A 17652-nucleotide genomic window follows, 5' to 3' on the forward strand; every position below is an offset into this window, starting at 1 on the left:
GTGCCCCAAGATCGTTTTCTTTTTCATCTCCTTTCTTCCCTAAGTGTCTGAGCTTGGGCAGATCGCTAAACTTCTCTGGCCTTTCAATATTATGTAAAAAAATGCCTCAATCTATGTATGACTACCTGAATAATTGATTCATATATGCCTAGAGGGATATAATTTACCTCTGAGTTCTGTCCTTGATTCTGTTTGACATTTTTTGTGATTGACTTAGATAATGGCAAGTTTCTAGATGATGCAAAGAGGTGGGAAAGCATATGAATGAGTTCTGGCCCCAGAATTGAACAATCTTGGATATGGACCTTGGGTCTGTCACTTCCCGATTGGATGTTGAGCAAGTCTCTTAACTTCACTAGCCTTGATTTTCTTTTCCCTTAAATGAGAACGATAGTAACAACAACAACAATCACAAATCGTGTAAAGACAAAACTACTATAGAAGATACTACATGAAACACATTTAGTTAATGAATCCTCCACTAACCATTAGCTGTTCATGTTATATTATTACTAAGCTGGGAACAGGAACGTTGGATAACATATCATGTTTCAGAATTATTGTAGGGTGAAACCAGGAGCTACTACCGAGAATCTAAAAGGCTTATGAACAACCCAGCATCTGGGATTCACTAATCCACTGCATGCGAACAGAATGCGAATGACCTGGTTTAAGAGCAGCTCCTGTCAAAAGCCTTTTAGGGGCTTTAGGTGACTGCTAGCTCAGAATGAATTGATGTGGCATGGCATCCAAGAAAGCTGATGTCTTAGGCTGGGTGAATGGGAGGGCAAAAGAAGCTACAGTTTAACAGTATTCTCACCCTAGTAAGGGAGAGCATGCCCACAGAGCTGTGCTCAGTTCTGCCCTTGTGTTTTTAACAAATGTTTATTTATTTATTGAGAGAGAGAGCACGAATGGGGGCAGGGCAGAGAGAGAGAGAGAGAGAGAGAGAGAGAGAGAGAGAGGGAGAGGGAGAGGGAGAATCCTAAGCAGGCTCCACGCTGCCAGCGCAGAGCCCAGTGCGGGGCTCGATCCCACGAACTGGGAGATCTTTACCTGGGCCCAAATCAAGAGTTGGATGCTCATCCGGCTGAGCCACCCGGGTGCCCTGCTCTTCTGTTTTTTATTGAAGAAGTAAGGTAGGAAGTTAGACTACCTGAGTTCAAATCCTTGCTCAATGAACTCGGGCAAGATATTTGATCTCTCTGTGCCTCCGTTTTCTCATCTGTAAAATGGGAATAATAAAACTTGTACTTATCTCATAGGGCTGCTGTGAGGAGTCCATGGGATGTAAAAGTAAATATGTCATGCTTCCAAAGGTGTCTGGCTCATAGTAACTGCCAGTCTAAGAAGGACATTGTCAGTATCCCAACATGACACGGTCAGAATGGTGAGGGGTGCAGAATCAGTGTGACAGGCAGAATAGTGAATGGATTATCCTCCTCTTATCCCCCCACCTCCTGTCCCAAACACATATGCCACTCCCTTGATATAGGCAGGGCTTCACAGGTTTGGACTGTTGCCTAAATTGGAATGCTCAAGCTCACACCCTATTGGGTCTCTAGCACCAGACATTAGAGATCATTTAGTTTAGGGCCCTCATTTAAAATATGCTCAAGGTCAAGTAGGAAGTTGAGAGCCGAGGTCCTCAAGCCCATGTCCTCTGCTTGTTTCACTCCCCACCTGCCTCCTTCCCTCCATCTGCTTGTCAAAGTCTTGCAAGCCCTAGCTCAACTCCCACCTCTTCTTAGAAGTCTTTTTTCAGATTCCCCAAGGTGAACTGGTCTACACTTTCCCCATAGCTACACCATGGCAAGCTCTGAACATTTTTTTATAATACTTACCAGTCTTCTTGGTATTAGAGTTCACCATCCATGCTTCTGTCTTCGCCCGGTTTGCCTGAAGAACAAAGAGACAATTTACTCACTTCGCATGGGCACTGTGCTCTGCTTACGTCAAGGCCATCATGAAACGCTCATTGACTTGATTATTAAGGTTGTGTAATGTGTACCATTTATCCTAGAAGAGAGAAGATTTAGCAGAATGGAACTGGGCCTCATGGGGAGGAAGGATTAGATTTAGCTGCTCCATTCCAGAGAACAGAACGAGGACAAGCAGTAGAAGTCACCAGGGGGCAGATCTGATCTGTTTGGTTGGAGAGAATCCTTCACAGGACAGGATTTTATTTATTTATTTATTTTTTTAAGTTTAAGTTTATTCATTTTGAGAGAGAGAGAGAGAGAGAGAGAGAGCGAGCATGCACTGGGGAGGGGCAGAGAGAGAGAGGGAGAGAGAGAATCCCAAGCAGGAATCCCAAGAGAGCCCGGCAGGGGGCTCGATCTCATGAAACAGGAGATCATGAGCTGAGCCGAAACCAAGAGCTGGACATTTAACCGACTGAGCCACCCATGTGCCCCATGACAATCCTTGAATAAGGAGATGGGTGTCTCATGAGAAGTGAGATTCCATCAGTGAAATTGTTCAAGCAGAAGCGTCATGACCACCGTCGGGGATGAGGAAGACAGGAATATAGGATACATCCCTGAGATTCCCTGTTAGTTCTCTGTGTTTCAACATCATAAGGATCTTGGTGCCATGTTAGGGTCCACGTGTAGTCACAGACACAGTATTATGAGGGGTGCACTAACAGGTTTGAGACCGAGTCCGGCAGACCTGGGTCCAGGTACAGCTGGGTCTCAGCTTGGCTCTCACCAGTCCAGTGTGCAGAAGGGACGGTGCCTCCACAAAAAGCCAGCCCCTTTCCCCACTCCCTGTGTTGCTTGTAATATCCCCTCCCTCACCTTTCCCCGTTCTGCTCATTTCTGTCCTGTGCACCTGCAAGGTCAACTTCATGCTGAATTTTACTACGGTGAAAAGTCCTGAGTGTCTCACAGTTGTGTGCTGAAACCTCTCAGCTTAGCCTCGGGGTGTAGTGTTATATTCAAACCTTTTCGAGCATTTCCACATAAAGGCCCCGAATCCATCTTTTCTAGGCTCTTAGCCTTGGAGCTATAGTTTTTCTATTTCTTCTGGCCATTCCATTCCATTTTCAAAGTATGGGTCTAGCTATTACTTTTCTGGCTGGGTCCCAGGTAGACTTTTGTAAGCTTCCAGCCACAACCTTTCCATTTTCATGGGCCTGTCACCGTCAAGTAGGCACCCCTCTGGTATTGCTCTCAGGATCCCGTTTTCCCCATTTTGGGGACTCCCGTCTAAGACTTCTCCCCAACCGCTGCATACCCAGGTATTGATTATGATCTCCCATTGACCCCTCTCCCCCAAGGTCTACCTAGTTTTCTTTACAACACAGTTTGGCTTCCTACCCATGGCCCTGAGTTCCTCTGGCATCTAGCCTCGTTCGTAAGGTTCTCGCTCAGATGGTTCAGGTCAGTAGAATATCCACCATTCATCAGCCTGATACGTTTGCAATCTCCAAAGTATCTACCTTCATAACGTTCATTTCTAGGTAATATCAAACTTAAGAGTGGGTTCTATTTCAAAAGTTCATTTGTTTTTTTTATTTTAAAATTTTTATTTATTATTTATTTGTTTATTTATTTATTTATTTATTTATTTAGAGAGCATGTAACATGGGGAGGGGCAGAGGGAGAGAGAGAGAGAGAGAAAGAGAGAGAGAGAGAGAGAGAATCCCAAGCAGGCTCCCTGCTCTGTGTGAAGCCGGATGTGGGGCTTCATCTGATGACTCTGGGATTATGACCTGAGCCAAAATCAAGAGTCAGATGCTCAACCCAGGCGCCTCTCAAAAGTTCATGTGTAAAGGACTTGTTTAGAACTCACATTTTTTTCCTTGCTGTAATGTTCTTCATGGTGGTTAGTTTTGCCAGGCCAGTCCAGGAGAACCCATCTAACCTTCAGGATTAGGCTGGACTGCCAGGACCACAGAATGATTAGGAGTAATAATAGTTGAACAGAATACAATCATGGAATAGAACAGTGTTTCTATGGGGAAATATTTTCAGAGTTCTAACTAAGAATGCTGGGATTCCTTTAACTGCCCACAGTTTGCACCCTTAGTAAAAGAAAACAGAGCCACTGCAATTTAGGGAGGGGTTACTCTGCACCAGGCGGGGTAAACTCATTATGTGACTTAAATGGTTTCATCCTCATGTCAACACTGATGGAGAGTGGTGTTGGTACTGCTATTAATCCACCTTTTGAAGATGAGGGAATGGAGGCCAAAAGAACTGATCTCAGTGACTTTGGACAGGGATTCTGGTAAAATAAAATCTGGTGAGTGCTAGGAAAGGCACAGGGATTCCAGAGGACGGAAGGGGTGAGAAGAGAATCAGATGGGGCGACAGAGGGAGTAAAGTTTGAGTCAGGGCTGGGGAAGGTGGAGGCAAGTGGCTGTGGACATGACAGGCAGATTGGTTCCTAGTAGGACGGTTATAGACAATATACATTCTCTTCCCCTGTGACATGTCTTTGGCAGACCCTGTTGGAAGGTGCTTGAAACAACAGAGAATAGCCACGGTCTGCCTATGAGAAGGAAGAGTGGCAATAGTTAGTTTCAGTCCTGGAGGAGATCCAGCCTGATGTGGGGGAGCCCTTCATGGCCCCAGCTGTTCATTGCCCCCTGTGCCCGTGTGCCTATGACTTTGTGCCCTCCCTTCAAGACTAGGATGCTCTGCCTTGTCCTTCGATTCTGGGCTAAGTTGTGTACCTTGCTTCAACCCTTACAATATGAAAGTAAGGACTGAAGCCCAGGCTTGGGGGACTTTTGTCCATTAGAGCTTGCTTTCTTGTACACACTACATAGTAGCCATAACGACATGTCCAGGCCTGCCTGATGAGGCTGAGAGATACATGGAATGGAGTCCCAGCTGACCCAGAGGGATCCTGCCTTGATCAGCTAAACCCCACACATGAGCGAGGCCAGCTAAGATCAACAGAGCCACTTGGTCTATATCAGCTGAACCTTGCAGACTTCTGAAAAATAAGTGGTTTTATTTAATTAAACAAATAAAACTTTTAATTTTGAAATCCATGTAGATTTACATGCACTTGTAAGAAATAAAGATCCCATTAAAAAAAAAAAAAAGATCCCATGCACCCTTTATCCAGTTTTCCTCAATGGTAACATCATGCAAAACTATAGTACAGTATCATAACCAGGATAGTGACATTGGTAGAGTCAAGATACAAAATACTTTCATCAGCATAAGGATCCCTCATGTTGCTATTTATGACTACATTCCCTTCCCTCTTGCTCCCACCCTCTCTGTAACCCCTGGAAACCCCCAATCTATCGTCTGTTTCTATTATTTTGTCATTTCAAGGATGTTATATGAATGAAATCATATAGGATGTAACCATTTGGAATTGGCTTTTTTTTTTCACTGCATAATTCACTGGAGATATATACCTATGTTATCACATCTGTCAATAGTTTATTACCTTTTACTGCTGAGTAAAGTGTTCCAACGTATGGATGTACTACATTTGTTTAACCATTCATCCATTGAAGGACATCTGGGTTGTTTCTAGTTTGGAGCTGTCATGAATAAAGCTGCTACAAACATCGGTGTACTATTTTTGTGTAAATGTAAGTCTTCATGTCTCAGATAAATGCTCATGTGCTCAATTTCTGGGTCATAATGGCAGTTGCATGATTAGTTAAAAAAAAAAAAAGACCCTGCCAAATCCTACCCTTTTACATTACCACCAGCAATGTATTGGTGACCCATTTTCTCTGCATCTTTGTCAGGATTTGGTGTTTATTGTCGCTACTTTTTATGTTGGCCATTCTGGTAGGTAGGTCATGACTTCTTATAGTGGTTTCAGTGTGTATTTCACGGATGAGGCTGAGAGATACATGGAATGGAGTCCCAGCTGACACAGAGGGACCCAGCCTTGATCAGCTAAACCCCACACATAGGGAGGCCAGCCAAGATCAACAGAGCCACCTGGTCTATACTAGCTGAACCTTGCAGACTTCTGAAAAATAAGTGGCTAATAATGAAGAACATCTTTTCATGTGCTTATTTGTCACCTGTATATCTGCTCTGGTGAAATGTCTCTTTGCGTGTTTTGTCTGTGTTCTAACTGGATTGTTTGCTTTTTTTTACTGTTGAATTTTGAGAGTTCTTAATATATTCTAGATACTCATCTGGTTTTCACATATTTCTCTCCTACTCTGTACCTTGTCTTGTTATCTTCACAAGGTCTTCCACAGAGCAAATGTTTTAAATTTCGATGAAGTCCAATTTATTAGTTTTACCTTTTATGGATCATGTTTTGGGTGCCAGGGCTAAGATCTCTGCCTAGTTCTAGATCCTGAATATTTTCTCCTACTTTTTCTAAATGTTTTACAGTTTTACATTTTACATTTAAGTTTGTGATCCATTTTGAGTTCATTTTTGTATAAGGGGTGAGATTTAGGTTGAGGTTCATTTTCTGATCATGGCTGTACAATTACTCCAGCACCATTTGCTGAAAAGGCTATCTTTTCTCCACTGAGTTGCTTTTGCACATTGTCAAAAATCAGTTTGGCATATTTGTGTGTATCTATTTTTGGTTTCTCCAGTGTGTTCTATTGATCTATGGGTCTATCACTCCACCAATACCATACAATCTTGATTACTATGGATTAATTCCTTCCACTTTTTTCTTCTTTTTTTTTCTTTTAGAAAGAGAGAGTACAAGTGGAGGAGACGGGCAGAGAGAGAGAATCTTAAGTAGGCTCTATACTCAACATGGAGCCCGATGCACCGCTCGATCCCATGACACTGAGATCATGACCCAAGCCGAAATCAAGAGTTGGATGCTCAACCAACTGAGCCACGTAGGCACCTCTTTTTCTTCTTTTTAGCTATTCTAGTTCCTTGCCTTTCCATTTAAGTTGTAGAATAACTGCCTATATCTATAAAAAAATCTTGCCATGATTTTGATAGGACATGCATTGTATCTTGAAATCGATTTAGGGAAAATTGACATGTATCCTTATCCATATTCTATATTCCGTTTATGTTTATCTATCTTGATCTATATTAGCTATATCTTATCACTATCTACTTATGTTCATTTATCTTTATCTACATATCTATATTTAATCTATATTGAATCTTCTAGTCCATGAACACACTATGTCTCTCCATTCAGATTTAAAAAATCTCTTTGATCAGCATTTCAGCATAAAAGTCCTGGGTATGTTTTGGTAGATTTACATCTAAGTGTTTCATTATTTTTGGGGTGATTGGCAAATGGTTATAAATATAAAATGTTTATAAAATATGAAAATTATATTTCTAGTTTTGGTGTCCACATGTCCACTGCTAGTATACAGACATAAAATTGGTTTTTGTATGCTTGTCTTATATCTTGCATCTTTGCTGAACTTAGTACTAGGAGTTTTTGATTTTTTTTTTTCTTTTTGCTTTGTTTTCTTTTTTCGTATTGCACAGGCTAACACTTCCAGCACCATGTTGAATAAGAGTGATGAGTGGATATCTTTGTATTATTGCTGATCTTGGGGTGGGGGAAGCATTCAGCCTTTCACCATTAAGTATAATGCTGCTGTAAGCTTTTGGTGGATGTTCTTACCAAATTGAGGAATTTCCCTTCTATTCATATTTTTCTGAAAATTTCTACCATGAATAGATGTTGAAATTTGTCAAATGTCTTTTCTGCATCAATTTATACGATCATGTAATTTTTCTTCAATAGCTTGTTAATATTATACTGATTAATTTTTGAATATTGAAATGGCCTTCCATCCCTGGAATAAACCCCATTTGGTCATGGTGCATAATTCTTTTTATGTGTTGCTAAATTCTATTAGATAATATATATATATTTTAAGGATTTTATATCTATAATCAAGGGGGATATTGGTCTGTAGTTTTCTGGTTTTCTGCCTTTGTCTGTTTTTGGTATAAATCAAGCAAATTGGGAAATATTTCTTCCTTTTCTATATTCTGAAGAGATTGTTTAGAATTGGCATTAATTCTTCAAACATTTAGTAGAATTGTCTAGTGAAACCATCTGGGCCTGGAGATTTCTTTCTTTCTTTTAAGTTTATTTATTTATTTTGAGAGAGAGAATGCTGAGGGGGAAGAGAGAGAGGGAGAGAGATAGAACCCCATGCAGGCTCTGCACCATCAGCATGGAGCCTGATGTGGGGTTTGAACCCATGAACCGTGAGATCACGACCTGAGCCAAAACCCAGAGTCAGATGGCTAACCGACTGAACCACCCAGGCCCCCCATGAGATTTCTTTCTTTTGAGTTTTAAAATTATGAATTCAACTTCCTTATAGTTATGTGGTTATTCACATGGCTTATTTCATTTTGAGTGAGTTGTGGTGGTGTGTGTGTGTGTATGTGTGTGTGCTTAGGAATTGGTCTATTTCATCAAAGTTGTTAAATTTATGAGTGTAGAATTGTTTCTAGAATTATCTTATTATCCTTTTGATGTCTACAGGGGCTATAGTGAATCTCCTATTTTATTCCCAATATTGGTAATTTGTGTCTTCTCCCTCTTTTTCTTTGTTAGTCTTGTTAGAAGTTAGTCAATTTCATTCTTCTTTTCAAAGAACCAACTCTTGATTTTCTCTATTGTTTTAAATTTCATTGATTTTTGTCCTTATTATTATTTTTAATTTAATTTTTTATTTTTTAAAATTTACATCCAAATTAGTTAGCATATAGTGCAACAATGATTTCAGGAGTAGATTCCTTAGTGCCCCTTACCCATTTAGCCCGTCCCCCCTCCCACAACCCCTCCTGTAACCCTCAGTTTGTTCTCCATATTTATGAGTCTCTTCTGTTTTGTCCCCTTCCCTGTTTTTATATTATTTTTGTTTCCCTTCCCTTATGTTCATCCGTTTTGTCTCTTAAAGTCCTCATATGAGTGAAGTCATATGATTTTTGTCTTTCTCTGACTAATTTCACTTAGCATAATACCTTCCAGTTCCATCAACGTAGTTGCAAATGGCAAGATTTCATTCTTTTTGATCGCTGAGTAATACTCCATCGTATATATATACACCACATCTTCTTTATTCGTTCATCCATCAATGGACATTTGGGTTCTTTCCATACTTTGGTTAATGTTGATAGTGCTGCTATAAATATTGGGGTGCATGTGTCCCTTTGAAACAGCACAGCTGTATCCCTTGGATATATGCCTAGTAGTGCAATTGCTGGGTCTTAGGGTAGTTCTATTTTTAGTTTTTTGAGGAACCTCCATCCACACTGTTTTCCAGAGTGGCTCCACCAGCTTGCATTCCCACCAACAATGCAAAAGATATCCTCTTTCTCCACATCCTCGCCAACATCTGTTGTTGCCTGAGTCGTTAATGTTAGCCATTCTGACGGGTGTAAGGTGGTATCTCATCGTGGTTTTGATTTGTATTTCTCTGATGATGAGTGATGTGGAGCATTTTTCATGTGTAGGTTGGCCATATGGATGGCTTCTTTGGAGAAGTGTCTATTCGTGTCTTTTGCCCATTTCTTCACTGGATTATTTGTTTTTTTGTGTGTTGATTTGATAAGTTCTTTATAGATTTTGGATACTAACCCTTTATCTGATATGTCATTTGCAAATATCTTCTCCTATTCTGTCGGTTGCCTTTTAGTTTTACTGATTGTTTCCTTTGCTGTGCAGAAGCTTTTTATTTTGATGAGGTCCCAGTAGTTCATTTTTGCTTTTGTTTCTGTTGCCTCTGGAGACGTGTTGAGTAAGAAGTTGCTGTGGCCAAGGTCAAAGAGGTTTTTTCCTGCTTTCTCCTCGAGGATTTTGATGGCTTCCTGTCTTACATTTAGGTCTTTCATGCATTTTGAGTTTATTTTTGTGTCTGGTGTCAGAAAGTGGCCCAGGTTCATTCTTTGGCATGTCACTCTCCAGTTTTCCCAGCACCACTTGCTGAAGAGACTGTATTTATTCCATTGGATATTCTTTCCTGCTTTGTCAAAGATTAGTTGGCCATACGTTTGTGGGTCTATTTCTGGGTTCTCTATTCTGTTCCATTGATCTGAGTGTCTGTTCTTGTGCCAGTACCATACTGTCTTGATGATTACAGCTTTGTAGTATAGCTTGAAGTCTGGGATTGTGATGCCTCCTGCTTTGGTTTTCTTTTCAAGATTGCTTTGGCTATTCGAGGTCTTTTCTGGTTCCATACACATTTTAGGATTATTTCTTCTAGCTCTGTGAAGAATGCTGGTGTTATTTTGATAGGGATTGCATTGAATATGTAGATTGCTTTGGGTAGTATCGACATTTTAACAATATTTGTTCTTCCTATCCAGGAGCATGGAATCTTTTTCCATTTTTTTGTGTCTTCTTCAATTTCTTTCATAAGCTTTCTACAGTTTTCAGTGATTAGATTTTTCACCTCTTTGGTCAGATTTATTCCTAGGTATTTTATAGTTTTTGGTGCAACTGTAAATGGGATCGATTCCTTAATTTCTCTTTCTGTTGCTTCATTCCTATTGGTGTATAGGAATGCAACTGATTTCTGTGCATTGATTTTACATCCTGCAATTTTGCTGAATTCATGACTCAATTCTAGTAGTTTTTTGGTGGAATCTTTTGGGTTTTCCATATAGAGTATCATGTCATCTGCGAAGAGTGAAAGTTTGACCTCCTCCTGGCCAATTTGGATGCCTTTTATTTCTTTGCGTTGTCTGATTGCAGAGGCTAAGACTTCCAATACTATGTTGAATAACAGTGGCAAGAGTGGACATCCCTGTCTTGTTCCTGACCTTAGGGGGAAAGCTCTCAGTTTTTCCCCATTGAGGAGGATATTAGTGTTGGGTCATTCATATATGGCTCTTATGATCTCGAGGTATGCTCCTTTTACCCCTACTTTCTTGAGGGTTTTTATCAAGAAAGGATGTTGTATTTTGTCAAATGTTTTCTCTGCATCTATTGAGACGATCGTATGGTTCTTGTCCTTTCTTTTATTGATGTGATGAATCACATTAATTGTTTTGGGGATATTGAACCAGCCCTGCATCCCAGGTATAAATCCCACTTGGTCATGGTGAATAATTTTTTTAATGTATTGTTGGATCTGGTTGGCTAATATCTTGTTGAGGATTTTTGCATCCATGTTCACCAGGGAAATTGGTCTACAGTTCTCCTTTTTAGTGGAGTCTCTGTCTGGTTTTGGAATCAAGGTAATGCTGGCTTCTTAGAGTTTGGAAGTTTTCCTTCAAGAGAATAGGTGTTAACTCTTCCTTAAATGTTTGGTAGAATTCCCCTGGAAAGCCATCTGGCCCTGGACTCTTGTTTTTTGGCAGATTTTTGATTACTAATTCGATTTCCTTACTGGTTATGGGTCTGTTCAAATTTTCTATTTCTTCCTGTTTCAGTTTTGGTAGTGTATATGTTTCTAGGAATTTGTTCATTTCTTCCAGATTGCCCATTTTATTGGCGTATAATTGCTCATAATATTCTCTTATTATTGTTTTTATTTCTGCTGTGTTGGTTGTGATCTCTCCTCTTTCATTCTGGATTTTATTTATTTGGGTCCTTTCCTTCTTCTTTTTGATCAAACTGGCTAGTGGTTTATCAATTTTGTTAATTCTTTCAAAGAACTAGCTTCTGGTTTCATTGGTCTGTTCTACTGTTTTTTGTTTTTGTTTTTGTTTTTGTTTCAATAGCATTAATTTCTACTCTAATCTTTATTGTTTCCTGTCTTCTTCTGGTTTTGGATTTTATTTGCTGTTCTTTGGCGTAAGGTTAGGTTGTGTATCTGAGATCTTCCTTCTTTAGGAAAGCCTGGCTAGCTATATACTTTCCTCTTATGACTGCCTTTGCTGCATCCCAGAGGTTTTGGGTGTGGTGTTATCATTTTCATTGACTTCCAGATACTTTTTAATTTCCTCTTTAACTTCTTGGTTAGCCTATTCATTCTTTAGTAGGATGTTCTTCAGTCTCCAAGTATTTACCTTTCCGTATTTTCTCTTGTGGTTGATTTTGAGTTTCATAGCGTTGTAGTCTGAAAATATACACGGTATGATCTCGATATTTTTGTACTTACTTTGGGCTGATTTGTGTCCCAGTATATGGTCTATTCTGGAGAACATTCCATGTGCATTGGGGAAGAATGTATATTCTGCTGCTTTGGGATGAAATGTTCTGAATATATCTGTTAAGTCCATCTGGTCCAGTGTGTCATTCAAAGCCATTGTTTCCTTATTGATTTTTTGATTAGATGATCTGTCCATTGTTGTAAGTGGGGTGTTGAAGTCTCCTACTATTATGGTATTACTATTGATGAGTTTCTTTATGTTTGTGATTAATTGATTTATATATTTGAGCGCTTTCACATCTGGCGCATAAATGTTTACAATTGTTAGGTCTTCTTGGTGGGTAGACCCCTGGATTATGATATAATGCCCTTCTGCCTCTCTTGATACAGTCTTTATTTTAAAGTCTAGATTGTCTGATATAAGTATGGCTACTCTGGCTTTTTTTGTTGACCATTAGCATGATAGATGGTTCTCCATCCCCTTATTTTCAATCTGAAGGTGTCTTTAGGTCTAAAGTGGGTCTCTTGTAAACAGCATATAGATGGATCTTGTTTTCTTATCCATTCTGTTACCCTACGTCTTTTGATTGGCACATTGAGTCCATTGACGTTTAGAGTGAGTAGTGAAAGATATGAATTTATTGCCATTATGATGGTTGTAGAGTTGAAGTTTCTGGTGGTGTTCTCTGGTCCTTTCTAATCTTTGTTGCTATGTATATAAATATATATAATCTTTTCTCCCCTCAGAGAGTCCCCCCTTAAAATTTCTTGCAGGGCTGGTTTAGTTGTCACAAACTCCTTTAATTTTTGTCTGGGAAACTTTTTATCTCTCCTTCTATTTTGAGTGACAGCCTTGCTGGATAAAGAATTCTTGGCTGCATATTTTTCTGATTCAGCACACTGAATATATCCGGCCACTCCTTTCTGGCCTGCCAAGTTTCTGTGGATAGGTCTGCTGCATACCTGATCTGTCTTCCCTGGTAGGTTAGGGACTTTTTTTCCCTTGCTGTTTTCGTGAGTCTCTCCTTGCCTGAGTATTTTGTGAATCTGACTATGATATGCCTTGTTGATGGTCGGTTTTTGTTGAATCTAATGGGGGTCCTCTGTGCTTCCTGGATTTTGAGGTCTGTGTCTTTCCCCAGGTTAGGAAAGTTTTCTGCTATGATTTGCTCACATAACCCTTCTACCCCTATTTCTCTCTTCCTCTTCTGGGACCCCTATGTTTCTGATGTTGTTCCTTTTTAATGAGTCATTGATTTCTCTAATTCTTAAATCGTGCTCTTTTGCCTTGATCTCCCTCTTTTTTCTGCTTCATTATTGTCCATAATTTGTCCTCTATATCACTGATTCTCTGTTCTGCCTCATCCATCCTTGCCACCACCGCATCCATCCGTGATTGAAGCTCAGTTATAGCATTTTAAATTTCATTTTGACTAGTTTTTACTTCTTTCATCTCTGCAGAAAGGGATTCTAATCTATTTTCGACTCCACCTAGTATTCTTATTATCGTGATTCTAAATTCTGGTTCAGACATCTTGCTTGTATCGGTGTTGGTTAAGTCCCTGGCTGTCGTTTCTTCGTGCTCTTTCTTTTGGGGTGAATTCCTTCATTTTGTCATTTTGAAGGGAGAAAAGGAATTAATGAGGTAGAAAAATTAAAATTAAAAAAAATTAAAATTAAAAAATTAAACACCCACACCCACACACACACACACACACACACACATCAAATAAATAATGCTAGATCCTAGGTGTGTTTTGGTCTGGGTGTTGAAAGTGGCCTGACAGATTAGAGAAAAAGAGGTGGGAAAAAGGAAATCGTTTGAGAATTTGCAAAAATTAATACACTGAAGTAGACTAAAAGGAGATGATGGGAGTAAAGTAGAATTTGAAAAAATTTACACAAAAGTAAAGAATATAGTAGAAAAAAACTAAAGAAAAATATTTTTAATAAAAATTGAAAATAAAAATGGATTTTTTTCTCTTTCTGTATTCAAGAAAAAGAAAAGAAGTGAAAAAGAGAAAAAGAAAGAAAGAAAATTGAATAGATGGACCTGCTAACAGATTGAAATATGACTGGAATTACTTCATTTTCCCCTAGAAGTCAGACTATGAAGTGCTTTATAGTCCATAAACTAAGCAGGTGGTGAGACTTGTGTTTTTGAAGGGCGAGGTTGGCCCAGTTGGGCGGGGCTTAGTGTAACGGCTCCGCTCTCCACTAGATGGCGCTGCTAGCCTACTGGGGTGGATTGTTGCAGAGTGCGTAGGTGCGTATGCGCATGCGCAGGAACGGTGACAATGGCGTCAGTCTCTAGTATGGGAACTCTGTTCTCTCTGATCAGCAGTCGCGCACCCATCCTCTGTCTTCAGCTTTTGTCCACTCCCTGCTTCTTCACTGTGCGTGACAAAGCCCCAGGCAATACCTTTCTCCTGAGTTTTGTCTCAGATGCGACTGTTTTCCCCGGCCCCTTGCTTCTGAAGGACTGTCGCTTTGACCTGTTCTGCCCCTCTGTGGGAGGGTCTCACCGAGCAATGGCCGAATGTCGGCTGCACCCAGGAACGCTTGCTGGACCCTGCTGCTGCCGGTGCCCCGAGACTGCGGCCAGGTGCCAGCCCGCCCCAGAAAAAGTTCTCGAGATAGTGTAGCAGCAGCTTTTCAGGGATTATGGAAAATCACAACACACATCTGGCACCAGGCTTCACCCTCAACGACCTTGCCCCAGTACCAGTGAATGTGGCCACCTTCCGGGGTCTGCTGGGACCAGGTGGCTTCAACAGTCTCTACCAAATGTCCTTCCAGCAGTGGAACCGCTTTTCCCCGTGTGGCCCAAGAACCTCCCGGACCCCACTCTGTTCCTGGGGATTCGCCCTTCCCACCAGAGCACCTCCAGGTATGGAGCTGTGGAGTTGCAGGCTTTGCGCTCCCCTTGTTTACAGTCTTAATGGAATTTAAACCGTCTCCTTTCCCCTTTCTCTCCTTTTAGTTTAGTCCCTGCGGCTGTTTCCAATTTTCCACTTTCTCTCCAGCTGCTTTTGGGGAGGGGTGCTTTTCTTGTATTCTTACCCACCCCCCCCCGCCCTGCCTCCATCCTCTCTCCACCCACAAAACACCTCCCTTCCCACGGCTTCTCACTCCCCAAGTTCACCTCTCTGTGCCACGTACCTGCTGAATTCTGTGGTTCGGGTTGTGCAGATTGTTGTGTTAATCCTCCGATCAGTTTTCTAGGTGTGCAGGATGGTTTAGTGTTGGTCTGGCTGTATTTCATGGATGCGAGACACACAAAAACTTCCATGTTGTTCTGCCATCTTGGCTCCTCCCGATTTTTGCCCTTATTTTTATATTTTCTTCCTTCTGCTTGCTTTGAGTATGTTTTCTTTTTTCTTTTTTCTAGGTCCTTGAGGTGGGAGCTTAGATTATTGATTTGAGACTTTTCCTCTTTTCTGATGTATGCGTTTAGTGCTATACATTTTTTTTTTTAGCACTGCTTTACTGTGTCTCGCAAATTTTAATATGTTACATTTTCATTTTTACCCAGTTAAATGTACTTTTTGATTTCCCTTGAGATGTCTTTGATCCACAAATGATTTGGAAGTGTGTTGTTTAGTTTCCAAGTATTTAGCTATTTTCCTAATATCTTTCTGTTATTAACTTTTTAGCTTTGTTCCATTTTTTTTTCAGTTCCTTTGAATTTGTTGAAGTTTGTTTTATGGTCCAATATATAGTGCATTTGGTATGTGTTCAATGTGTATTAGAATGTATATTCTGTTGTTGGGACAGGTGTTCTAGAAATGTCAATTAGGACCTATTGGCTAATGGTATGCGAGAGTTCTTCAGCACTCTTGTTCATATTTGCTTTAGTTGTTATATCAATTATTTAGAGATGCTGGCATCTCCAACCACAATTGTGGATTTGTCTATTTCTCCTATCAGTTTTTTCTTCACATATTTTGCATCTCTGTTGCTTCATACATACACAGAATTACTATGACTTCTTAGTGGATGAACTCTTTTAACATTGTATAAAGTACCTTTCTGTCTCTGGTAATTTTCTCTTCTCTGAAGTCTGCGTTATCTGATATTAATATAGCCACTCTTGCTTTCTTTTTATTAATGCTTCAGTGACATATATTTCCCCCATCCTTTTACTTTCACTCTGCCTATATCATTATTCAAAATAGATTTGTTGTAGACAGCAAATACAGTTGAGCAGGTCATATTTTATTTTATTTTATTTTATTTTTTTAACGTTTATTTATTTTTGAGACAGAGAGAGACAGAGCATGAATGGGGGAGGGTCAGAGAGAGGGAGACACAGAATCTGAAACAGGCTCCAGGCTCTGAGCTGTCAGCATAGAACCCGACGCAGGGCTCGAACTCATGGACCGCGAGATCATGACCTGAGCCGAAGTCGGCTGCTTAACTGACTGAGCCACGCAGGTTCCCCGAGCAGGTCATATTTTAAAATCCAATCTGCAACTTCTGTCTTTTAATTGGTGTCTTTAAACCAGTTGTATTTAATGTAATTATTGACATGTTATGGCTTAATGTATTTTGTTTTTTGTTTTCCACTTGTTCTCTGCTTTTTGTTTCTCTGCTTACTTTTTTCTGCCTTCTTTTGGCTTAGTTAAACATTTTTCCATTTTGATTTATTAGTGGTGTTTTTGAATGTATAGCATTTTTAGTGGTTGCTGCAGGTGTTATACTATATATGCATAACTTATTAGAGTCAACTGGCATCATTTTACCAGTTTGAGTGAAGTATAGAAACCCTTCACATGTAGTTACCTTCCTTTTTTGTAATTGTCTTAAATATTTCCTCTATGTACATTAAGAACTACATCAGTGTTATAAATTTTGCTTCAGCCATCAAACATAATTATGAAAACTCAAAAGAAGAAGGAAAGCTTACTGTATTTGTACATATTTTTGCTTACTGTGTACTCTCTTTGCTTCTTGATGTTCCAAGTTTCCTTCTCTCATTTCCTTTCTGTTTGGAGAACATCCAACATTCTTTTAGGACAGTTCTACCGGTAACACATTTTCTTAGTTTTCCTTCATCTGAGAATATCTTGATTCCTCCTTAATTCTGGAAGGATATCGTTTCTGTACATAGATTTCTGGATTGACAGTTCTATTCTTCCACCACTGGAAAAATATTTTGCCAAGTCCTTTTGGCACCCATGGTTCCTGGTGAGAAATCTGCCCTTCTGATTGTTTTGCCTTTGTTTTTGTCTGGCTGGTTTCAAGATTTTTCCTCATATTTTCAGCTTTCAGGAGTTTGGCTGTGACGTGTCTTGGGGCGCATTTCTTTGGGTTTTTCTGGTTGGAGGTTTGCTCAAATGTCTCTTGGCAAATTTGTTTTATGTGTCTTGGCAAATTTAGGAAGCTTTCAACCATTATTTCTGTGATAATACCTCGTTTTATCTCTGTCTTCTTTCTTCTCTCCTTCTGGGACTCTGATGACATGGGTATTAGATCTTTTGCCGTTGTCCACAGATCCTGGAGGTCCTACGTACTCTCCACTGACACTGTAGTGAACGTGGTTTTATCAGCTCTGGGTGATGGTGAAAATCATGACTCTCCACTGGGCCTGTTCTGATACCATCCTGGCAGGGAAAGGAGAGGCTCCTCTTTACTCCCAGGTGGAGAAGGAA

At 40.1% G+C, this 17652-nt stretch overlaps 1 protein-coding gene and 1 long non-coding RNA gene across 3 annotated transcripts in view; one reads left to right on the plus strand and one right to left on the minus strand.

The window, feature by feature from the left end:
- The window catches only part of BCL2L14 (BCL2 like 14), a 54650-nt gene extending 50751 nt beyond the window's left edge, over nt 1–3899 (minus strand). The window contains exons 1-2 of one of the 2 annotated variants that reach the window (XM_058743651.1): nt 3799–3899; nt 1845–1899 (exon numbers count right to left, since the gene is read on the minus strand). Coding sequence is in view for 1 of the 2 variants with exons in the window: in XM_058743650.1 (XP_058599633.1) it covers nt 168–199 (32 nt within the window). In the remaining variant the exon portion in view is untranslated. Of the gene's footprint in view, nt 1–167; nt 277–1844; nt 1900–3798 lie in introns of those variants that run through there. The other variant, XM_058743650.1, reaches the window with a different exon arrangement.
- Nucleotides 3900–3952: 53 nt separating this feature from the next.
- Nucleotides 3953–4996, plus strand: LOC131519986 (uncharacterized). Its single transcript, XR_009265898.1, has 2 exons — nt 3953–4251; nt 4454–4996. It is a non-coding gene; the product is annotated as an uncharacterized LOC131519986 (long non-coding RNA).
- Nucleotides 4997–17652: the final 12656 nt, after the last annotated feature.

Source organism: Neofelis nebulosa, chromosome 8 (genome assembly GCF_028018385.1).
Source record: "Neofelis nebulosa isolate mNeoNeb1 chromosome 8, mNeoNeb1.pri, whole genome shotgun sequence".
In the NCBI taxonomy this organism is placed as follows: domain Eukaryota; kingdom Metazoa; phylum Chordata; class Mammalia; order Carnivora; family Felidae; genus Neofelis; species Neofelis nebulosa.